We start from the raw sequence: 25,769 nt of genomic DNA, 5'->3' as shown, positions 1-25,769 counted from the left end.
TCTCTTTAAGCCTATTATCAGCCACTTTTCTCTGAGCAAGACCTCTACCCTTCTTCTTACTCACATCCAGTCCAAATAAGAGCACCAGCATGTAAATCCAGCTGTTTTGCTGTGCATTACAATGTATGACCAATTTCAGAATTATACAAAATAAAAATAAAAAGCTGCATATGTTCAAGGTGATGCAGGCTATCAATAAATATACTATAAATATACTGCCTGCTTTTGCTAAAACCTTTTCTTTTCTTCTCCAAATACCTCCTTTTATGACTACGTCAAACCGGGTTAGCGTAGTAAAATGTTTGACTGGCGCTTTGAGAAGCAGTACAGTCAATCTTGCCCTGTTATAAAATAGTTTTTTTAACACTGTAAAAAACAAAAAAATAAGTGAAAAAGACAAGCCTGGGCAGATGGCTCAGGATGTACAGATGTGGTCACCCTTATGATGCAACACCGGCACAATGTGATAATACCGTGGCTACGGCTTGTGTCGTAAATGAAACACATAGTATATCCACATACGTACGGAGCTTAGCAACAGCAGCTGTTAGGGTAAGTGTGGTTTGGCAGTAGCGCTGCGTTCCCTAATAACCCCTTCTTAGAATCAACTCTATGGTTGGACTGGCAGAGAGCAATGTGTCTGAAACACACAGCAGAAACACACAGTGGATATGGGCACATGTGTGTATGTGTCAGTGATCAACGCTGCCTTTCATCACCAGAAACTGGATTTAATAGGTTGGATAAGAGTAGGTTTGGTTTGGATTCTTGTATGTAGACTGAAACTATACTGTTTGTGAGACGTGAGTCACATTTTACCTCATGAAACAGTGAGGAACATAGACAGAGAGACGAAGAGAGAGAGAGAGAGAGAGAGAGAGAAGCAAGTGGAAGATATGAGAGGATGAAGGTATGAGAAGAATGACGGAGGCAGAGAGGAAGATCTAGATAAATGACCTGTTGAGGGACATTATGTTTGTGTCACATAGACTAGCTGTCATCAGCGCTCAAGTCACCCTTAATCTCTGTATACATTTTGTAGATTTATTCCCATGCACTGCATATCAATGTCACCTAATATCCAGTCACATTCTCCTCCTCTCCCTGTCCTCTGCTAATCTTAATTTCTCCTTTCCTACCAGTAATCCCTATTTGAAAACCAAAGTGAGCGGCACGTTCTGTGATCCAATTGACCCTGACTACTCAAGCAGATGTTAACGAGTGTTCCTCGAACTGTGAGCACTGAGGCGCCGTAGGAAAGAGGTAAAGTTTTGTTTATTCTGTATTTTGGTTATTCAGGCTGACTGAATTTTTTTGACTGAAATTGACTGAACCAAAAATACTTTTCTTGTTGCCTCCATGGGAAGAAATCAAAAGTGTAAAAATAATTTTTTTTTTTGGTCCAAACAACATTGGTTTGATTGGCTGAATTTTTATTCACACCTTTTGAAGCACAATGAAATCACCACTATTAATACACTGCAACACAGAAATAGAAATACAAGATTATTATTTTATCCTCGTTTCCATTTCACTGACTTATTGAAAGACATCACTCACTGGAGCTGAAATTTATAGATGCGACCTGACCCTGATCTGGAATTATCCATAAATATGAAAGCATATGAAGTCATATTATCCACTTAGGGTACACTTCACAACCTTAAGTAGACCAAACATTTACTATATCAGCACCCAAAACTGCACCAGCACTTACTCACAGTCCTGCCAACGTCTTGAAACCTCAAACCACATAACTGTCATTGTGATACTGCAGTAAAGGTCAGAGCGGGCTGCTGAGACAATTATAGTTTACTTACGGCCAACTTCTCTGGGAATAAGAAAATTCCATTTATCTTTTTTTTAAATCTATTTTAACTTAATTGTTTTCTCTTTTTTTTGCAATATAGAATATCTTATTTTATTTCAGATGTGACAGCATCTACTTGTCAAAATTAGAGATCGTCTATAGAGAGTTGCTGTTGTACAAATTTAGCTTTCTTTTTCTATCTATGTCTTCTGTCTGTCTTTTTTTTCATCGGTCACTTCCATAATTTTGAGTCCAGACACAAACACACACACACACACAGACACACACACACACACACACAAACACAAAACTGTGGTAAGAATTCACATGGCTTCAGTTAGTGGGAAAAGTATCACATCCAAAGTAATAACACAAACATGGCAACCCAAAGCGGCCCCAAGGGGGATTGGCACAGGACCTGGCAAGCCATTCATCATCAGTCTCATGTTGCCATAAGTCTGCACACTGCCAGTTCTAGAGATTTGTGTGTGTGAATGTGTGTATGTGGGTGCAGTGCATGTACGCCTCACAGTATTTTGTGTGAAGCTGCAGTGTCCAAGCAGAACGGAACAGAAGCTTGAGCAGGATTATCAGTTTTCAGGATCATGCCATAGTTAAAGTGATGAGGGAAACAAATTTGTGTGCGCTCTAATGTGTGACTGAACAGCATACTGGGTGGGCAACAAGATGTAATGTTAGGAGTAGATGCTGAAAGACGTAGAAACCAAGGAACCATCAAGTTACTTGTTCAGCAGAGGGACTGAGGCCGAGATTTGTGCGCCAGAACTTTGATTGCAGCACTTCCAATACAGACACTCAACAGTGAAGTGGAATGCATCAGGAGCGAGAAAAGGTTTCCTGTGCGGTCAATAGATGACAGATGGCATATGATTCAGCTGAGCTATCACAAGTGTGTTGGTGAAAAGATGGAGAGGAGGATGACAGAGGTAAAGGGAAAGGAATAGTTTCATCTATTTAATCACGTATAGGCCATGTGGTATTCTGCAGCTGCACTGTGATGAGTGTGGAGATAAAACAGGGACATGTGCTTTTATTGCATAGATAATAACAAAGAGTGTGTTGGAGTGGACGCCATATGTGTGTCAGAGTGTGCGTGTGTCTGTCTTACCCTGGAGATGGTGAGGGGCATGTTGAAGTCCTTCCCTCCCTGCAGCCTGAAGCCCCAGGGGGCCGGGCCCAACAGAGTGACGCTGTAGTTGCTGCTCATGGTGTCCTCGGGTGACGTCAAACGCGTTTGCCGTTAATGTTACTGACAAGGTGGGAAGATATGCTGCAGAACAGGTGATAAGAGTGATGTCGCTGTGTTTTGATGATAGGTAAGAATTCGACTCCCTTTAGGATGTTGCTCCAAGATCTGAGGGAAGATATGAACGAGAAAGCACACATTAGAATTGTTATTGTATGGTTATATAAGACAAAGGAAGCGAGAATAAAAATGAAGTGATGAACGAGGGGTCAGGAGGAGAATGCAAAGGGAGGGTACGTGAAGCATGTGAAAGGGACATTTTAACATCATATATTATCAAAACATATAGTTGCAGCCACTTTCAGAAAAGACACAAAAATGCACATATTCAAAATCACTTGTCATGGTCTAACAAAAATTTTTAAAGGTAAAATTTTCTTGTGCAACTGGCTGTACACTTTTAAGCAGATGTCGTTACAAACACACACACATGCAAACCGTAGTAGAGTGTGCTGCAGCAGTTTAGAAGCATAAAATACTTACAATACCCCCCAGGAAACCTTCACCAGAGGACAATTACACAGCTAACATTAATATAATTACAGAACATTTCCTACCATTTAGTGCTATTATATTGTTAATGGAAAGGCTGTACCTCTTTAATGGAAATTCCAGAGAGGAAAATATTCCTTTTACAGGCAGGTAGACAATGTAATCCCTAGTTTCCCCTGGACTATCCCCTTCCCAGTAAACACACTGTGTGTGTGTGAGAGAGGTACAGAGGGATGCAATGCTCTTATATACCAGCTAATGATAGAGGGGAGGGGAAAGGTGGAGGAGGGGAGAGAGGAAGAGGGAGGCGAGAGGGAGAACGGGTAGAGGTTAGGTTGGGAGGAGAGAGGGAGGAGAAAGAGGAGGAGATTCACCCATGGGTGGAGTGAGTGGGACACAGGAGAGGAGGAGAAATGAGGGAGATGATATGAAGGGGGAGATTAGGGGATGGGAGGAGACACTCAGAAAAAGGGGGGAGAGGGGGGGGGATTAGGAAAAGAGTGTGGGAGCTGCACTGCACAGACAGAATATAACAAAGGGGGGGGGGGGGGGGCATGGGGGGGGGGAGAGAGGGGCAAAGGAGAGGGGACAGTTTATCTTTCATCCGGATATTTTGGGAACATTGACTCAGTGCTGCAGGCTGCTTCATTTAAGGTGGAACGAGCCGTAACCAGATCATGACCCGAGAACACATCCCAAAGGCTTTGATTAAAATGCCTCTGAAAGGTTATCTTACGTATGATACGTTGGGGTGTTGGTGATGGGAAAGTCAGGATCACCTTGTTCCACTCCTGTTATGTGGTTGCTTCACTACAGTTACACTGATGCCACAACTACTAAAAGACCAGAGGAGAAGTATTTTGGAAACTCAAAACAGAGATAAAAGTCTTCTGAAGTTAATGTTGCAATTTCATTTCATTTCATTTTATTTTACCATTGAATTGACTCTGTCACCTAATTTCTGACCCTCTGAACCAAACAACCCACTGTTGGATTTGAAAGGCATATTTCCTTTTTTAAACTTGCCCAAAATTACACCCTTAATCATAGCCAGAAACTGTAAAAAGAGAAATTAATGTCAGATCTTCAGATTTCCAACCAACCTTGAGTGAATTATGTGACAAATGCAATATGAAAAATTGTGATATGATTCTATTTCTATCTATATTAAAATAAACCAATTGCACTAACCAGATTCTGCAAAAAACATTAAATCCTGCCGTCCCAAAAGAAACTGGAAAGCTATGAATAACTTAGCTGAGAGCAACACTCATGTGACAAAAATTCTGTGATATTTGGAGTAAACTACTCGCTGTTTACACAGAGGTTGTAAGAATGGTTTTACTTTAATATTTTTAACATGTAGAAAGCCTTATTTTTTTACCCAATATTGCTAACACTTTTTAAAAATAAATGTTGTTAATAATATAGATTTAAATTATTTACAACTTTTGTAAAATAAATTATCAAAGAATATTCTGTTGTTGTGTTTTGTTTTTACAATTTATGGCAAATAAAAACAGTTTTTTACAGAGTTCTCCCAACTTTTAGCCATGACTGTGCCGTTTTCATAAGTACAGGCCTTTTACATCACAGTGAAAAACAAGGCCACAGTGATTAAAATGTGACAGCAGCAAAAATGCCTCTCCAAGTGCCAAGCATAACCAATCAAGCGATTAACTAATCTCTGCCTCAATCTCAGTGCATTTTGCTACAAAGAAGTAAGCAATCTAAAGCCAAACTGCAGCACCATCATTTCCATCTTGTTTACTTATCAGTTTCCTCATTATTTATGTCCAGACAGCTGGCAGTTCTTCTCCTTCGGCACTTCTTGCCCTGGCTTTTATCCATTTCCCCTTTTCTAGCCCAGACAGATCAATATTGACTTTGTATTTAGACCGATATAGTAGTGGCTCAATTAAACACTCATCCCATTTCTTTCTTGGCCCTGACCACACTCTCTCTCTTTCTCTCTCTCTCTCACACACACACACACACACACACACACACACACACAGAAAGACAGCACATGTTGCCAAGTCACAGCTCTGGACTGTGTTCACAGAACTGCTAGTTACAGCAGCCTGATGAGTTCATATTCAAAATAAGTTTTCCACAAATATCAAGGAGCAGATGGAGAGCCTGAGAAAAAAGTTGGACATGAGCTTAGAGGAGGTGGACTGACAGGGACTGGACGAGCTTCAAGACAAGAGAAGAGAAAGTGCTCATAGAAGTAAGATGGAGGAGCAAGAGAGGAGAAAAAAAGATAAACACAACATTTAACCTGCCTTTGACACTTCTATTAAGATAACATCATGAGGGATACACATTATGAGAAGATTAAATACACACGTATATACACACATATATACACACATATCCCACGTATAAACACAGGATGCTCTTCATTAACCTGCTAATGGACGTTCCCACAGTCAGCCTATAATACGGACAGTGCACACTTCTCCAGCACAGCCAGGTTTAACAATAGCAGAGCAAACCCGGTAGAGTCATTAAACCTGTTTCCGCTGCAGAGCTGAAGGGGTCTTGATGAGGTTAACTTCAATTTTACAGCAAATGTAACAACAAAAGACACAGTGTTTATTCAAAGCATTAGCACAGATCGTGGCTCATGACTGTTGTAAAAAGGACTAACCGCTTCTTTATACAGCGAGATGACAGGGATAATGAGTGAGCTCTGGCTGTTTGATGCTGCTGGGACCTTACCTTTCTCAGACTGGCCTGCCACTGCAGAAACCAGCAAACGCCAGCAGCCTCTGCTGTTAAATTAATTAAAAACACACTGCTGATTAGTCACAACAACAGTTACCATAACATACTTTTCTTTCCTTTCTAGATAAGATCCCACATTTAACATTGTGTGCAGGGGTATCCAGGGTAAACAGAGAACAACAGGAAGTCAGGTGTAGAGGCTCAGAGCAGCACACAAAGTGATAGAGTTAAAGGAACCAGCTGCTCAAAAGCCCCCCTCTACTCCGACCTCTCATATCCTTTACTTTAGGCTGTGCTATAAGAACATCACACTGTTTTCTACTACAGTGCACCATATGCACAGACAAACCTCTGTCCCCAGGCACTTTGTTTTTTCTTTTAGGGCTTCATTATGCAAAACCTCCCACCAGGGTAACACCATTCAGAACTAATGCAAGAGGATTCAGCGCTAATTTGACGTGTTTAAATCCACTTTAAACAAATATTTCATGGGAGTAAACCAGGGTTTGGTTTCGACGTACACAGTCCGGGGGTGGGCTATCAACAAGGACCATATTGTCCTTATACTATAATTTTAATTTAAAGTAGAGTTAAAAGTAGAAATGATAGCAATAGCATAATAGACGGTTCTTATTAGATAAAAATTTGAATTAGTACAAACTTGATTCTGGGGAAAAGTAACAGGCCTATGGACTTGCACAATTGATCTCTGCACTGTTGCTAAAACGGAATTGTTATTTTTTTATAAAAATGGATACTGCATATAAATCAATAACTGTGTACTGCGCTTTAATCATGTTTCCAGATTGGTTGAGGTTAGGAACTGACCTCGAGTGGTTAGCCTGGCCAATCCTAGCACTTGAATGCCACAGGGCAGGTGTTGCTGAGAAAGCAGGTGGATTTATAATAACCTTTCAATGTGTTGTTCCCATGTGATAAAGGTTCTGGTTTTGAGTCCCATGAAGATATAATTTCTAAAATATGGGCCATCCCATGGGCCCACCAGTCTATTTCACCGTCTTAAAACATTTGATCAATTGCTTGTATTGTTAAAAAAATGGCCAATGGCCAGAAACTGCAACAGAGAGAACAAAGGAGATTTGTGGGCCACAGGATAATGATATCAAACACTAACAATAGAGAGTGTGCTATAGCTCGAAACCTCAGACACCCTGCCAACCCTTTGTTCTGTCAAATGGTCTATTCCAGTCCCCATATGCTCACCTCTCCACATGCTTAATGATCACAGCTTAGCCCCCAGCCAAACACACATGCTCACAAATACACACATGCACACAGTGGGACAAGCCCCACCCCTTAATGGTATGATAATCTGCCCCTCTACATGACATTTAATGCATCATCCACATGAATAAAGAGGGGGATCCCGCTCCCTTATTCTACCAGCTGCCACCCACACACACACATACACACATGTATTAATCATATGTTTCAGGTCAAAATAGAAGACAACAGCTGTGGTCTGAATAGCATTAATTCTAATTTGTTTAAAATCCTTTTAGACATTTTTTTTTTTTAAAGGAACATTAATACACTACAAATATGATGTGAAACAGCAAGGTCTGAAAGTGTGAACATCTAACTGTTTGCTGAAACAACTGATGGATCATTCTTCAAACAATTGTGTATTCTACAGCTCAACAAGTACTGCAATGTGCTTAAAAGTAGAAGTTATTTTATTTTAGAAGTAGAAAGATTAGAAATAAATAAAATAAAAAATGACTGATTTCAAAACACCTTGTGAAGGCAGTTTTGATTAGTGGCAAAGTAAAAGAGTGGAAATTGTAGATATTTTTGTGTTTCCTTCAGTTAGACTAGTGGACTTAAGGGACATGGGCAGCATGATAGACCTAATAAACTGTGTGAAAAGACACACAAATCACAGAATAACAACAGAAGACAACTCCAAACTCACAGAAGGATTGTGTATACAAACATTACTTTCACTCACAGGTGAATGCACACTTATCTACAGGTAGACAGGCGTGTAGCATGGGTGAGGTTGTTTGTATTGGGGAGAGTATTTGTCTGCCAGCCATCTAATCAGTCTGACCCCACCAGACTGATATAAGCTCAACTAATCCCCCAACCCATCTCTGTAAATACTGCACAGTTAGAGGTAGGCATGTGGCATTAGCCTTTTCTTTCTTAAGGTTTATTCTAGTGCTGTATGTTGGTAAAAACAGTTTAATTTAGCTAAATTTACTGTCAAACCAATGTTAGTAATATTCTATCTACATAATTATATACATACTTATATTAATGCTTTTTCGATATTCATCAAATGCAGTTTTTTCCTCCAAAACCTGTGCCTCTTGGCTGATTTGCTGGGATCTACACACACAAAATCACTAGGGTTTACAAATAATGGACCAAAAAAGAGAACATTTAAAGTGAGTAGCAATTCTCTGGGTGAAAATGCCTTGTTGATGGCAGAGGTCAGAGGATGGCCAAACTGTTTCAAGCTGATAGAACGACAACAGCTACTCAAATAACCACTCGATATAACCAAGGTAGGCAGAAGAGTATCTAGCCGCTAAGAACAGCAAACTGGGGCTTCAATTGGCACAGGGTCTCCAGAAATGGACCATAGAAGATTGGGAAAAACATTTACTATGCTACAGCATAGTTTAATCAGAAGTCAGTGCAATGTCAATTTCAATGTCAATATGGACCAAAATCTCTGAGGAATGTTCCAACACCTTGTTGAATCTACAGTCATGAAACAAAAATTATTAGACCACCCTTGTTTTCTTCAATTTACTGTTCATTTTAATGCCTGGTACAACTAACGGTATATTTGTTTGAACAGATATAATGATAACAACAAAAATAGCACATAAAAGCTGATATCCAGCCATTTTCCATGGTTTTCTTGATAATAACCAAAATCACTATCAAGAAAACCATGGAAAATGGTTAGATATCAGCTCTTAAATTAAACTCTTATGAGCTATTTTTGTTGTTATCATTATATTTGTCCAAACAAATTGTACCTTTAGCTTGACCAGGCATTAAATTGAGCAAGAAATTGAAGAAAAAGGGTGATCTAATAACTTTTTCCATGACTGTATGCCAGTAAGACGTAAGGTAGTTTTGAAACTACTACAATCCTTGCACGGTGTACCTAATATAAACAGAGTAGGCCTTAGATATGGACAGATTGTTTTTTCTGCTTCTGGTCAAGCAAACCAAGTCCTTTTGGCCACAGGTTTTCATGGAAACATGGAATAAAATGTGATTTTGTCTTGATTTGAAGCAGCCAAGATAGAGCTCTCTTCCCAAAATCCAATGTACTTTAAAACAATACTGCTGAAAGCTTGTCCTGAATCCAGAGATGAGCTTACAATCAGAACCCTGTATCTCCTGTCTGAGCTCAGTCCCTGTTTATAACTGCTCGCTTTCACAGTGGAAAATATTCCTCCCTGCCTACCAGCCAACCAGACAGACAAACACACTGGGAGACAGGCAGCTCAGCCCAAACGATTGTCCATCCTAAGAGAGATAAACTGAGAGAATAGCCGCACAGAGACATGAACACACAGGTGCGTGCACACACACACACACACACACAAACACAATTGCTTAATGCCAAGAGTGATGCCGCCTCTGGGACAATTTTCAAGGAGCCCATCCACTACTTAAGATCAGCTGCTCTTAATTGTTCCCTCCACCTGCTCTTTCAAAGCAGAGCAATAAATACTTACGTCCCCTTTTTCTACTTTGTTGTAGCACAACTCAAAGACATACATTTCCAAAACACAGGTGGTCATGGACTTTAATGAGCACTGTCATGCTCCTCCAAACTTTACATTGTTCACCCAACAACTGGTAAGGCAGTGATATGAGCAAAAGCGTCAGTGGCAGGTCTTTAAAGAATTGTTGCCTCGGTCACACACTGCAGTACTCTACATACTATATGTATGTCTGTTTGTGTTTTGAGCTTGTAGTGTGTTGACACTAGCGCTGTCCCCTAAAAATCGATGCTCGGTCATCAGTTCAGAAGATTCTGAGTCATCATGCATTATGTGAGCAACTCCAAGGCTGAAATGTAAAGCCAATGCATAAGTGCCAAAAAATGCAATTCCTCAACTGGCCACTTGAAGCTAGCTCCAAAAGGGAGTCAATCCTCACGGATACCCTCATAACTGAGAGGGGGTGAAATGTAATATAACTCATCCATTTGATTTAGGCTATATTAAGGCTTAAAGTTATGTATAATTAAAGGGCATGGCCACTTTGAGTGACTGGCGGATGCCCTCAGAGGGCCTTGTCGCTGCATTCAGCCCACCTCCCAATTCACCTCTTTGCCCCTTCTTTGTATTAATCCGCTTCATTTTGGCTCTGCAGAAATCCATTGGTGAAATCACGGAAACTACGTCCATATTTTATACAGTCTATGTTCCTGACGTCTCAGTTCCCGTGTGACACTGGTGAAACCTCCTCTGCTGCTGACCACTGTGACTGACTTTCTGGCTGCCAGCCCTGTCAGGAACTACACAGGAGAAATGCTTCAGCCTCCAGTTGACCCTAAAAAATGACAAACTTACTTAAAGTTACTCAAAGATGACAATATGCTGGTGCTGGGGACACATTTTTTCACACAGTGCAATGCATAACAGAAATGGTGGAGCTACATGGAAAAAACACACACATTTCAGGCAGTGGTGGACAGCTCCAGGAACATCTTGGAAAACAAAAAATTGAAATATTAAATATTGGGAAAGCATTTTGCCTTTTGATTTGAAGTTCTGGCAGTACTAGCATTGGCTTTTCACAATTGCAGTATGATTGACATCTACTGGCCCACATCTAACATAATTTCCTGCACACCAAACAGCAAGGGACACATTTTTATGTACTAACTGCCAAAACAACATAGTGATTCGAACATATTTTTATAGTTTCATAATACAGGGTATAATTAGAATAACCTTTAGTCTTATTTGAGGGTGATCATATCAAATATACACTTGCAAGCACACACAGACACTTTTTAGTTCACTGACTTATGGGCCTTTCCAGTGCTTTACTTCCTCCCTCTCTACCAGACAGCAGCTGTTATGTGTTGACTGACCAGAAACTGGGGGAAGAGATGAACACAGGATAGAAAGAGAAAAACTGTGAAGTAGGGCAGCCAATATTACAGAATGATGGAGAGAAGAAGGTGAATGACATATCAATCAATTCAACTGAACCTCAACCTATGTTCAGTCAAGTGCTGTAGGCTGTGTGTGTGTGTGTGTGTGTGTGTGTGTGTGTGTGTACACTTGCCACTGCTACCTATATATCAGTGACCCGAGGCAGAGCTTTAGTATTAGCAGGGTCTCAAGGGGAGATCAAAGCATCTGCTCCATCCAGCAGACTGAAGCATGACCAAACGTCAATATTACCCCGCCCCCACACACTCTTCCTACACCTCTCCCTCTTTCTCTCCATGTGAATATATCTGTATTTCACTCTTAATCGTTTACATTATCTTCTCTCTATCTGCACCAATTAAGCTTTAAATATAATATTTTACCTACTACTACGGCCTAGGATTTACTTTTTGACAACAGAAAAAATTAAATATGTGTTGCTGTTTTTTTAAAATACATCGAATGAAAACTGCAACACCATCATGAATGCGGCATTTGCATTTTTGAAGAAAAGTCACATCATTTTTTTTCTTTTTTCATTTACGTCTACAAACATATTAGAATGACAGCAAAGGAGTGATACCATTTAGCGAGCTATACCTCAGCGTTGTACTTTACCATTTAATTGTGTTTAAAAAGTGGGGGAAAAAACACCCCTAAAAGATAGCTGATAACGAGTTAATGTAACCAAAAATAAACCACAAAACTACAGAACAAAAAGCAGAAAAGTCCTTTAGGGGGTTACTCACCGTGTCGGTTGGTGTGCAGTGTCTCGCTCCTGCGTATGTCCTCTCCGGTGTCCCGGGACAAATTACAGTTTATTATACACCCGCCGCCACTTATTGAGCTCTTTGTGTGATAGGTCCGTCAGTAATGGAGCGACGTCATTACGCACGCACTATGAGAGTGCGGTCAACGTGGAGTGAAATGCATTCCCCCTGATTGCAAAGGTGCTTTTTTCCTGCAGATGCACTTATAATTACTTATGTGGGAGTAAAAGTCCTCCACTGTAAATTAACGTACTGACAGCTGTAGTGTGACCTTGTTAAAGAAACTTTAAACACCGTTATAGCCTATAATAATTTAATCTTTCACTTGCAAAATCTCCTTTAATTCATTTTCTATATAAACACAAATTGAACCTGAGATCGGGGAGCTTAGTCGCATGCCTGCGTGGGCGGGGTCGGTCAAGTACAGCATCGGCCTATACTGGCTCATAGACATGGTGGGATTGTTGCAATAAAAGTGGTCGCATCCGTTCACATAATGGCAGAGCAGCGTCCTGCCAGGTATGACTGACATCAGAGGCCAGTCCTGCTTGTAAACTGGTTATTATGGATCTCCAGTTTCAGTCAGGAGCAGTCTTGGTTTCCCTGCACGTGCTTGCTTCCCAGCATGGTGATGTAATTTCTCTCTCCTTCACAGACACAGTCACATACACTCATTCACATCCGTCTGTTGGGAAAGCATAGATGATATAGATCATATTGCTTAATTAGGTGGCAGTTATCAGTCTCACAAACATTTAATATTAAAACATTTTCAAATTCTGGTCCAAATAAGTAATACTAAAGTTACAAATAAAATACAATATATTTAGTATTATACAACATGATAATATAGAAGATTTTTATTTTAGATTCAGTTGTTTGGGGTGACAGGTGCATCTTTAATGAAGAACACAGTATTCTCTTACTGCATGAGTGGAAGTTAATGAGACATTTTGCTCTTTTACTTCCACTTTAATATCAAGCCACTGCTGGAAATGTTATTAAAAGAGAGATATAAAGAAGAAACTGCACTATCTTCCACACAGTGAACTCAGATATCTAAATATGAATGACTAGTCCCCTCTAGTGGCCATTTACCATCATAACATATGAGATAACCTTAGGTACTTTACTTTAGTATTACTGTTTTATGCAAATGTTCACTTTCTCTCTGTATTCTATTAAATATTGTAACTTCTACTCCACTACATTTATCTGACAGATTTAGTTACTTTTAAGATTACATGAAAACACTACAAATGTGATGATCTTTATTGTATCTTTATTATTATTATTATTAATTGGAAAAGTGACGAAATAAAGCTTACGGGCATGTGTAGCAGGTCCAAACAGAGAATCCACAGGCAAAGAAGACCAGAGCAGGAGAGGGAGATGCAGACAGGTACAGGTGAGGGCTCAGGTGTAGGTTCCAGTTTGCTGGCAAGGAGTGTAGATGATGCAGATGACGCGGGTTCAAATGATATCCTTGGGGTACAACACCTGCGCAGTAAAATCTGGCATGCACCTGCCGAAAATCCAATACAGGAGGCGTAAAATCAAACAGCACCTTGGTCATTGGGGAGAGAGGAAGAGGTGAGCAGGTGGATGTCGAAGTCAGGTGACTGAGGCTGGTGAGGAGGTCTGGGGGCATCTAGTGGATAGATGGAGAGTTTCAGTCTGGAGAGTTCTGGAAATGCAAAATCTCATAGAATATGTTCCACTGCAGTTGATAAAACTACACAACAGTTTGTACATCAATTAAAGTTAGCTCTATGCAACATACATGTTAATGCGCCAATATTGAAAAAAAAAAAACATCCAAACAGTGAAAACGTGCACTGTAATTAGTTGTAGGATAAGAAAAGCAATACATGAAACAGCATTTTGAGATCAGGGGCATCAGACTGGAGGAAAGAAACTGGGTATAAAGGACACACCAAAGGCACTGACGCCTAACTGACACCTCAACTATCTGCTCAAATTTTTATGTCTTTCTGTCTTTCTTTTTCTCCAGAACTGAAGAAATCTCTGAGAAGTCACAAAATGTTGACAACAGTCAGCCTTAATTTGTTGCAGAGATGTAATCTGAAAATCATCGATCATGTAAAACTGAGAAACTGAGGGAGGAGGAAGAGGGATTCGTTAGGGTCAAAGGTCACACTGCAGCCCCAACAAAAACACAAACAGTAATCCCTCATGTTACTCTTATATATACACATACATAGCATAAGAATAATTATGCAAGAGTCCTCCAGTGAGCCACGTGAGGACTTATTTACTCTTCCCTGCTTGTCCATTTGGCAGTTAAAGCTGCACCAACTTTCATTTAGTAATGCCAGTTCATTGTGTTCAACTTCAACAAAAATGACTTCTTAATACTTTCTTCTTCTTTCATTTTTACCTCAACACTGAAATACTGGACTTCTGCTAAACAACAGCATTGAGATAAAAAGCAGAGGTACACCACAAACAAACATGTTTTATCAGAATTAATTATTTTTGTCCTCTAATGACTTAGTGGTGCAGAAATAGCATGCCATATAACTATACATCAATAATCCAGGCAGCATTAATCATGCAAATAAAATTTCAGGCCAGTGGGTTTGGCTGAAGTGTTGTCATTGAAAGTAATCTGGGGTTTGCAATCAGTAAAATATTAGTGTAACCATGTGTGTTCTTGTCAGATTGATGAAAATATCACAAAGGGTGGATTGAGAGTGTTTATTCAGCACATGTACTAACATGAAAAAGTGCTTCTCCAACGTTTCCTCACCATCGTTGCTCCATAATCTTTATAGTTATAAAATCAACAGATGCACAAGTATCAAAGGTTGAAACGCAGAAGAAACAGACACGAAATGTTGACTGTAAATCAAGAGCTTTTTGAACTTGCAGTAATTGCTGCAAATAAATCCTACTGGAATGATTACATGAAATAGGATTAGGAATATTTAGCCAGTTAAGAGCAAAGGGAGGTGCCATTCATTGACTGCAGTGATTCTGGTATTTGTCTAAAACAAAAACAAAAACTTTTAAAAAGTGCAATAAATTGTCCATCTTTTAATATTAATAATCATAAAATCCTTCAGTGTTCAGTAAACATCTTTGGTCATATGTGTACTGTATATAAATCTATGTTACTAGTGCGTTCTTCCGATAATGGGATTCTGAGTCACACAAGGCAACAACACATACACAAGCAACAAAAACGTACAATTATATTTTTTGACAAGGAATAGCTTACGGAAGGAGTGGAGCATTTGCTACAAAGCACCAGGTCCTCACAAGGAGGAAGACATATTAAAGCTACCACAAAGAAAATGTAAAGTTTCAATGAGTCAGAGAGATCCACACTGCCTAAAGGAACTAATACCACAAGACAACAAATGAATATATATACTTTATAAGAAAATGACCAGAAATCTTGCTCTTTTTCATTTAAATTGTCTCCTTTTCCTATTAAAGGAGCACTTATCCATAATCAGTATATTACCTACAGTAGATGGTCTGCACGCCCTCATTTTGGAGAAGCAGGCAGGGATAAAATCAAAATTTATGAAAGTGTACACTATATTTAGAATATTTTCACTTTACTGCTTCACCTTGGATCCAATATGTCAAGCTTGTTACACTTGTCATTTTAAGGGATCTAACAGAATATGCTGCAGCCCATTTCGCCCCTCAGGGTTCACCTTTCCCTGCCAAAGTCTGACAAAAAATGCACACTGCATACCAGAGCTGGGTCATATTGTTTCATTTTGCATACCAACTTTTCTTCTACACTCCAGTTTTTGAAGCAGCAGAGTGGTATAACTTCAAAGGATGAGTCAACAAACAGGAACAATCATTCATTTAGTTTGAGAAATACTCTGTCCATGGCCAAAAAAGTCTTGAGAGGAGTAGAGAACGATGTTGTCGCCGGTGGCGACAAATTATAATAAATAATATAGCTTCATTGGAAAAGAGTACAAGGGGATATCACTGTCCAGCCTAGTCCAGCTGGTCAAGAGAGAAGCTCCACGGCCTCAAAGACTTCTGATGAGAAGTTCATGCTGACAAAAACATTGTTCTCCATTGCCTCAACACTGTCTTCTAAAGAGAAACTGTCGTGTTTGATGAGGCTGCTTTCAGATGTTGGACTGATGACGATTATGCGTGGGACTCCCTGAGGGGCCTTGGGATCAGTGCATGAGATATTTCCTAAATTCAGGGAATCAAAAGAGTCACTCCTGTGTTGATCACTGATGCTGCCTTTTTTCTCCTGTGCATCTGAAATGTCATTGGTCAGACTTTGGCTGCGCTTCCTGGTGAGAACCAGTAGGGGGAGACTGGCGACAGTGAGAGAGCTGGAAACCAGTTCATGGTCGCAGTTGTTCGATGATTCACTCATGGTAGATGAATGCTGAAATGTAAAACAAAAAAAGTTTTTCTTAATCCCACAACACATTCAAACTGAATTCATACATTTTGATGTTGTTTTTTCTCACCTTCTCTGCTGCGTTGGTCTTTGTAGACTTCTGCTCTAATTGTTTCTTATAGGACCTGCCTCTGGAAGACTGTCTATACGATGGCATGCTTCTGAAGGAATCACCTGACTTCCTTCCCAAAGGTTCCACCTCTACATCCCTTAATACCTGCAGGACAGAAAAGAAAAACTTGAACTTGATCAGCAGTTAATTTTAACTTCAAATAAAAGTTTCTCTAAGGGTTAAACTCAAAAAATGTCAAAAAACTTTAAAAACTAAAAAACTAAACTTTACATTTTTACGGATGCATAAGCTAATGTTGGTCGTGCTTGGCAAGGCTCACATTTGCTCTACGTTTCACAATGGTGCTGGACATTACTCAAAGAAAATACTAAAATACTCTTCTGGTGAAAAAAGGGTTATCATTTTCAGGAATTATCTCATAAATAATAGATAAAAACTTAAAATTCGCTCACTAAATGAGCTGTTGGAAGAATCGTCATTAGTAATAGCCAATACAAACCATCTTAAATAACAACAAAGTGCATGTAAAAAATGATTACCGTGTCAGGAGAAGCTAAAATAAAGTGACTCCTTGATGCCGTTGACTGTCTGCTGATGACGGAGTCCCTGTAAGAGGACTCACTGATGGAGGAGGAGATACATTCCTTCCGAGGAGTAGGAGACAGAAACCACAGGCACGGGACCTTTTCTGCCAGAGTCATCCTAATCAAGTACAGAACAACAGGAAATAAATAGTTTACTTTAAATAGCTAATTTGCAATCACATCACTATTGTATCGGGCAAATTTTACAGGAAGTGATAAATCCAAATACTATGCAAATTGGAAATAGAGGAAAATGACCACATAGCAGGGTTGAAGAAACCTACAGGGAGCAGGCATTGTCTAAAAATTAAATTCAGATCCAATAAGATCCGGACAAACTGAAACTTGATTTGCCTGGTGTAAACATAATCTTCATTACAAATGACCTCAACCTCTGTACCTCCTACTACACAGCGAGGCAGATGAAAGCCTAAAAGTGCTTATAACTACTTTGTGTGCTTTAAGGCCCACCACCTTGAACCAAAGAAGTATTATGCTACAGAACTATTGTCTTTTTATATTGCTATTGCAACTCAAACTCAGACTACTAGCTTTAGATATTGGCACACCTCATCTGTTCCCTTACTCTTGGTCTCTGTTTGTCATATCCCTCCCAGCCAAAAGAACCATTTTCTTCCTTTCATTATTCTTTCTCTTTATCATGTCATCCGTTGTTATCATACTACCTCCTCTCTCTGATTGTTGGTTTTCAGGACCTTGGGGCTATTACCCTGCCGAGGCTCGCCCAGAGGCGGCTCCATTCCCCCACCCAGACAGAACTTTATGAATTAATAAGTTTTACTTTATTATCCAACCCTCAGAGGATCCCGGTCCATCGTCCTCTCTACCCCCTTATCCCCATGACCCCTCTCCCCATCCTATCCCCAAGACCCTTCCCCTCCTTCCCCTTTACTCTCATCCGCTCATCCTCTTCATCTAACATCTCATCCCATCCCCCTACCCTCCTACTAAGTCAGAGAGAGCCCATCTCTATCTCACATTAAACAATTCCAAATTCATGCATCTATTGGTGTGGCTCTTGTTAGTGAAATGTAGTTAAAGACCTGGTTTGCAGCTAAAAAAGCACAAAGCCTCTTTCACAGCACATTGTAATGGCATGGCCATACCAACACAAAATTATTTAATGCAACTTTTTAATGTTATCCATTGATGTTAGTTGACCTAGCTCTTCCTATATTAAGATATTTTTTACTTATATTCAGGATTCAAGTTGTTGTTTTCTGCTCGCTGATATGTGATGTCAAATGCATATTAGCTATATGAGATCTAATACAAGACGATCAAGAGTGAAGGTGAAACATATATGCAATGAGACAGATTCCTCATTTACCTGTATTTGTTGTGTATGATAGCATAGATGAAAGGATTGTAGATGGCGGAGGCTTTCGCTATGATTGCAGGGACAGCTTTGGAGTATGGTGACAGGATGTCAGCATGCCTGAATGAGATAGAACAACAATAAAAAAAACATGTTTATCCTGTTGTTTGTGCGTGATAACCCCACATGCCCAGCACAACTCAGTCAGGGATTAGCATGCAGCATGGTTGTCATGTGGAACTTTAATATTACTGCATGCCTGCTGAATGTGGGCTTCCTAAATGTGTCCAGCTGAGCCTCATTCGCAATATGCAATAAATTATTTGATGCATTGAGATACATTTGTACTGTAAAGCAGATAGAAATATGATCAAACAGATAAAAAATCTCATGTTTATGGATAACTTTATGTTACAGGTTAGTTTGTGAGTCATTGCATGAAGAAATCCCAGAAAATATTAATGGAAAGATGGAAAAGAACATTAACATTATTAACACATGCTAACGTTATTTTTCTTATGTTATATTTTTGCAGTAAAACATGAAATGGAAACTTTTTCTGCTTATTGACAATGTATTTTCAAATTTCTATGTTTAAAAAAACAATGTGGAATGTGCAAATTTATTGAAACATACACAGTAATTTACACATTCTAACTTCAGGGGAGACACCACAGGTGGATAGAATCAAGTAAGTTTAAGACTTCTTCAATTGATTATTTACATTAAGACAATTATTTTTATTTATTATAAGGTTTTCAGAAATGATATGTTTAAATGTAAAAATAAGGCATTATCTATTGCTAACTTTTAGTGAATTTAGGAGAAATACACAGACTCAAATAGACAAAGTGTAGAAAAATAAACATATTAATGTGTATTTTGGATGTTTTACTTCCACTAGTCTGAAAGAAGACATGTTATGGAAGCAAAATAGCCCACAAATCCTTAAATTGAATAATGCGTGACAAAACGTTTTTGCCTACAGTGTCTCACATTCCACAGATATAAGCAAAGAGAAAATTTGTCAAGACCTAGAGGAGATTTGGAAAACTTTTAAACCTACAGATATTGCATGTAGCACACTACACTGGTTATAAGAATGCCTCTGGAAACTCAACATCAGCAGAGAATCTGTGCTAAAATGGAGTGAGTTCCCCTTGCATATAAACTGAGTGCAAATGGTTACATTGTCCTTACCATTATTTTACCAATAATTGGCCAAAAAAGGTAACTGGTTGGAGTATTCACTAACACTGATTGAAACATAGCAGGGACGCTGCCTCACAAATATTATCTAAAAAATGTACAAGCACAATTAAACCACTGCAGCATAAAAAAAAGTCTTACCCTGCCCAGGAAATCATTGTGACACAGGCGTATGGTGACCAGGAGAGAACATAAACCACAATGACGACAAAGGCGATCTTTGCCAACTTCCACTCACTCCTCAGGGACTTCTGATGAATCAGGGTGGATTTCCTCACCTGAGTCCCCAGACGCTCTACCTCCCTGTAGGTGGCCAAAGGACAGAGAGGGCAGTTAAAGGGAGTGCTAGAGCCCAGTATAATGAAGCAAGTGTGGGGTTTTTTGTTAACCAATCTGCCGTAAAATGAAGAGATAAGCTTTAATATTAACTTCTGGTGACAGAAGTTGAACATTTGTAAGTATATTGACATTTTTACACTTTTTAAAATGTCTTCATTAGAACAAACTCTTTTGTTTGAAACGGAAAATCTGCACTTCTTTAGATACATCCTAATGAACCTAACATTGCACAACATACAGCATTTTTGAACATACTGTAAATAACAAAATAAAAGCAGTTTCTAAACACACGGACTGTGTTAAGAAACAATAAAAACAGAGGGGGAAAAGTGAATTTCTTGATTATTTAAAAGTCCTATTTTTTAAATTCTTTGATTGTTATCCAGACTTGCATGTAACCTCCACCTGAACCAGTACAAAATGCTTAACATACACATTCTCACATTGTCTGATATAAGAGAAACAGTACCTGCTTGTCTTCCGTATAGCCAGAAACATAAGGAGATAGCAGTAAAAGATGACTCCCAGCGGAATGAAGAAAACAAAACAGCACAGCATCATCGTATAGCTCCTATTAGCCAATGTGTATGTGACATAATCCCATGTACAAGATGTCATCAGGCCCTCTGGGATATACGAGCCTAAAGGAGTGAGATCATAGACTGGGTGAGATATCAGGTAAAAGATCAATTGTTCTACATTATGTTGAACACAAATCTATGTTCTTGTTGTTATATAATGCCTTAGGAGCAATAGATTAAGAACACAGGAGAGTTGTGTAACTGCAGGTGGATGTAAATGGAGATCATTTACATTAATCTCTACACCAGTTTTTTTCATAGGCTGCATAAAAGAATGACAATGCAGAAGTGCCTTAGTGCATAAAGAAATCAGATTGTAAAGAAGTCTATGAGAAAATGACTCTACTTCTTAATTGATTTATTACCTCAGCAAACTAAGTTTATAAATATCAATCACTTGCTCCAAGTCCTTTTAATACAGCATGATGCTCATATGATGGTAAATGATGGTCCCATTTGGAGTAAAATAGATGAAAAGCAGTCGCTACTGCTGTGACCTGTCAATCAGCATGCACATCCATGCCTGCATGTATATATATATATATATATATAGCCTATATATATATATATATATATATATAGCCAAGAGTTTGGTTTTGAGTGTTGTCCTTGTTCATCATTGAACTTTGACCCTTTCACAGTGTGTTTCATCTTAAATTTTCAAATTTGAATTCCAGTTAACATCACAGTAAACTTGCACCTTGATAATCAAGTTAGCTGGCTAGTGCTACCTGGCTGGTAACCACCCTATCATCCAAATATGGCCACTGATGGCTTCAAAAGAACAAGAGAGCGATGAGCCAAACTCAGTGCTTCAAAACCATAATCCACAAACCAATCATGTCATGGTAGCAGGTTTTTTTCTGCAAGACTTCATTTGTCTGCTTCTGTTAGACTCATGTACAGCACTTCTGTGGCAAGGGAAGGAAGATGATAAGAAAAGACATCCAGGTAGGAGAAACTTACTCCAGCCAACAAGAGGAGCCAGACTCCAGGCCAAAGAGTAGAGCCAGACCATGAGGATCGCCAGGCTGGTTCTTCGTTTGGAGCCCCACTGAATGGCCTGCAGAGGCTTGGTGATAACCAGGTAGCGGTCGATGGAGATGGCCAGTAGGTTTATCATGGAGGTGATGCCAAACAAGGCGCCACAAAATGCATACAGCTTACAGCCTGCAGAGAACGAACACATACAAACATTGAAATGAGTCAACAACAACAAGAGCAGAACACTATGGATAAAAGTAAGATTTAAAGATATTAGAAGACACAAAAGAGCATTACCCATCTCTCCAAACGCCCATTCTTTGTAGAGACAGTTGATGAAGAAGATGGGGGACTGTGTGAAAGCCATGAGGAAGTCGCTGACTGCCAGGTTCATGATGAAGTAGTTGGGCAGGTTACGAAGCTTCTTGTTACTAAACACATACACACAAATAACCACAATCGCACAGAGGGAGGAAAGAAAGGGAAGTTGAAGTCTGTTTGTTGTGTTCATGGCAGCACTGCAGGGAAATATATAAAAAGGAAATATATTGCTATAATAAATAATATTGTTTAAATTAAAGAGGGATATGTGAGGAATCTGTTGGCATATGTCAGTGTAATTATTGCTCCTCTGAACAACTGTATGACTATACAGCCAATAACTATATATATAAAGAAAATGTCCTCCCCAAGAAATGTAGACCCTATATGTCTTTTACACAAGCAGCTTATTATGACACATATTTCTGTTGGGCCGCGACCTCTAGTGACTGTAGTATTTTTTACAAAGGGAAGCAAAGGAGGAAGTCAGTTGGCATTGTCTAAAGAGTGACAAAGTCTGCATAGAGAGGAGATGGGGTGGAGGGATCAGTGAAATCAGCAAAGAACTTTGACTGCCTTCATGTCCTGTGTGAAACCAAAAAACAAACTTGAGTTATTTTAACTTTATGCATATGTGTAACTACATCACATTATTATGTTGATCAACGTAAATTGATCAACATAATGAACATACTCATTTTAGACCCAAACCATCGTGTTTTACTTAACCAAGTAGTTTTGTGCCTAAACTTAACCAAACTGCAAACATTCACAACATCAACCACATGTTTAAAAGTGCAACAGTTATTTTTAGGTATAAGGACTTGTTGAGCTTCTCTCACTGATAGGGACACTAAATTAAGATTAATTTATCAGTCACACAATGGGGAAATACATTCTCTGCATTTAACCCATCCTTTTGAACATACCAGTGAACACACCATGCCTTGTTGCCTTGCTCAAGGGTACTTCAGGCCTTGGCCTGTCAATCCTGGGATCGGAACCAACGACAAGCCAGATTCCTAACCTCTGGGCCACAGACTTAAAATAGAAAACACTTCTGTGGGTCATATGAATGTCGTTGTTTGGGCTGGAAGACTTAGTTTAATCAACATGTTCTGAGGCTTGTATCTTTTTGGGAAGGAAATTGTGTGTGCTGTGCCAAATGCCTGTCAGTTATGCTTTTTCTAGAGGAAGGAAAAGGCTCATATGAGTTACACTTGTATCTCTCAACATCTTGTGAGACTACATAATCCAATAAACTCACAGCACTGTTTAATTGTCAGCATGAATCAGAAATAAGCTCTCTGCCGAACTGGTCAAGTCTTTATGAACCTGCATTCACCCCAGCTTTGTTAAGCAACGTATTGACCTGCTGTCTGCCTGCATGCTGTTTATTGATTAAACTGTGCGTGTGTGTGTGTGTTCATATATTATTGTGTGTGAATGAATTTCTTGGAACCCATAACATCATTTGCATTTCTGATTACAGTAAGTACACACAAATTATCAGCACAACACAATGGAGAGCCCATTTAATCTATCTACATTAATGGACAGATGGAATATAAAAGCTTCCAACAATCCCTAGAACACACACACACACACACACACACACACACACACACACACACACACACACAGACACACACAAAGGCACACTTCGTATCTTTGACCCAGTTAATGTCAGTAGTGCTATAAGAGGTCAATGCTAGTCCAAATTACACAACAAGAAACATACATTCTTTGTTGACTTCTTAAAGAAATGTTACAATATAAGGTAACTCATCTTACAGAATGGACTGCTAATTATTATTATTATTATTAATTATTGGGTAAAAGGTTTTAGTTGTGATCTTATATTTCTCATGGCTTTGACGCCACTGTGCAGCAGAAGCATATTTGCTGGCAAAGTTACATAATATTGAAGACATGGTCTACTATACTGTACCTAACATAATTTCTTAGAGAAACAGGTCAGATACACTGTAAAGAACACCATATGCTATTTTGTTGCCATGCAACTAAGACGATCTTTCGGCCAGGATACTAAGAAGCAAAGATTATTTTACTGATAATCGCCAGCTTTTTGGAAAGCCCTTTGATCCCCTGGAGATATGGAGACGTGTCAAATCTCATTCTGTGGTGAAATAAGGACAGCAAAAAAAATGACCAACTTTAGTAAGAGAATAAATATAAATGCCACAATACAAGAACAATCAAAGGCCACAAAAATATCAAATCTCCCCTCTCTTTCTAGCTCTCTGGAACCATAACAACTCTGAATGATTATAACATCCCCACGGGGCTTTGAGTAAAAGTCAGACCCACATAAAAAATTGTAAGGGCTTTACGGAAAAGAACAGATGCATACAATGACTCAGGGCTGAAGGGAAAAAACGTCCCCTCATTAATGGCCTTTGATATCGCTAGCATTAAGTATCACAATAGTTTTCTGGTAATTCACTGAATAAACAGTCCATATAAAAATAATCACATATTGAAGTCTATTTTTGCATCATCCTGTGCAAATTACAAAAAGGAGCATTTTCTCATTTAATGAAGAACTTTAGTGCAAAATGAAGACACACATTTTCTGTTAAAATTTTAGATTAAAAAAAACAACAACTATTATTTGAGTTTGTATTATTATCAATGTAGACCTATGTATCACAATATCTTCAATAAAAAAAAAATCATATTACATTTTCGGTCAGCCCTACAATGAATCTGAAAAAACAACAACCCACAAACAAACCTACCTATAGAAGGCGAACATAACCAACGCGTTGCCAGTGATGCCCAGCATCCCGATGACAAAGACGAATAAGGCGATGATATAGTGAGCATGGTCAGGCACATCCACCTTACTGAAAAAGCTGCTCTGGGTGTGTGCTTCCTCCGGCTCCATGCTCTCAGTGGACAACATGGTTCAAACACCTCATCAGGACTGCCAACCTGGCAGGGTGCAGTGGCTTCACCAGTCTGTCAGCGTTGCTTTGCTTGTACCTTGCCTCCATAGTAGTATCATTTGATCAAGAGAAGCATGTGTCTTCTTTAGATTGTGCTTCATTAAGTTATAAACTGATCAAGATTCCTGGGGGAAGACCTTGTTCTTTCCATCATAAACCTTCAATTTGCTCCATGCACTAAATCTGAAGGAACATGTCCACTTTATGACGATGTGAAATGTCAAGTCCATATGTTTGCATGTGGAGTAAAAGCTAAAAAAGGGTGCTCTGAGCAAAAAAAAAATGTTATAATGCCAAATGCTACCAAGTTGTAAATGTTATTCAGAAAATATCTATAATAAAATCTAGAAAATGAGAAAAACTTCCTCTTTTCCTTCCTCGTCCAGCACTGGTCGATGCAAGATGACATCCACAGTTGTTCAGTCGTTAGTTGTCTTTAGATAACGAAGCAACATCCATCCAGTTGTCCCTCTGCAGTTCAACAACTTGTCTTTCACCTCTTGTTTCCTGTTTGAATCTTGTGTTAGTGAGTTGATCATATACATCCAGTGTATCAGATCCCCTACTCGTTGCACATTGTCACTGTCCGTCCACTCAAAGTTTGCCTGCAGCCTCGTCACCCGTCACACCAGCTGTGCAACAAGCTCTGAATCAGTGGCCTGTCTCTGATTATCTTGGCAACAAGCGACTCCTAACCTCTCATCTCTCTCTCTCTC

The 25,769-nt window shown here is 39.2% G+C and overlaps 2 protein-coding genes across 2 annotated transcripts in view; both read right to left on the bottom strand.

The window, feature by feature from the left end:
- Window positions 1–12,339, bottom strand: part of pdlim5a (PDZ and LIM domain 5a) — a 71,917-nt gene extending 59,578 nt beyond the window's left edge. Inside the window, exons 1-2 of the mRNA XM_059338146.1 lie at window positions 12,214–12,339; window positions 2,940–3,185 (exon numbers count right to left, since the gene is read on the bottom strand). Of these exons, the coding sequence (XP_059194129.1) occupies window positions 2,940–3,038 (99 nt within the window). The 5' untranslated portion in view covers window positions 3,039–3,185; window positions 12,214–12,339. The remainder of the gene's footprint in view (window positions 1–2,939; window positions 3,186–12,213) is intronic.
- Window positions 12,340–14,998: 2,659 nt separating this feature from the next.
- opn4xb (opsin 4xb) lies at window positions 14,999–25,010 on the bottom strand. The gene is made up of 9 exons (XM_059338168.1): window positions 24,844–25,010; window positions 22,058–22,191; window positions 21,743–21,946; window positions 20,665–20,836; window positions 19,998–20,159; window positions 18,660–18,767; window positions 17,264–17,426; window positions 16,722–16,868; window positions 14,999–16,636 (listed from the first exon to the last, which is right to left on the bottom strand). The coding sequence occupies exons 1-9, from the start codon at window positions 25,008–25,010 to the stop codon at window positions 16,238–16,240; spliced, it is 1,656 nt and encodes a 551-aa protein (XP_059194151.1). The 3' UTR covers window positions 14,999–16,237.
- Window positions 25,011–25,769: the final 759 nt, after the last annotated feature.

Source organism: Centropristis striata, chromosome 7 (genome assembly GCF_030273125.1).
Source record: "Centropristis striata isolate RG_2023a ecotype Rhode Island chromosome 7, C.striata_1.0, whole genome shotgun sequence".
NCBI lineage: Eukaryota > Metazoa > Chordata > Actinopteri > Perciformes > Serranidae > Centropristis > Centropristis striata.
This window is presented reverse-complemented; position numbering and strand designations above follow the sequence as displayed.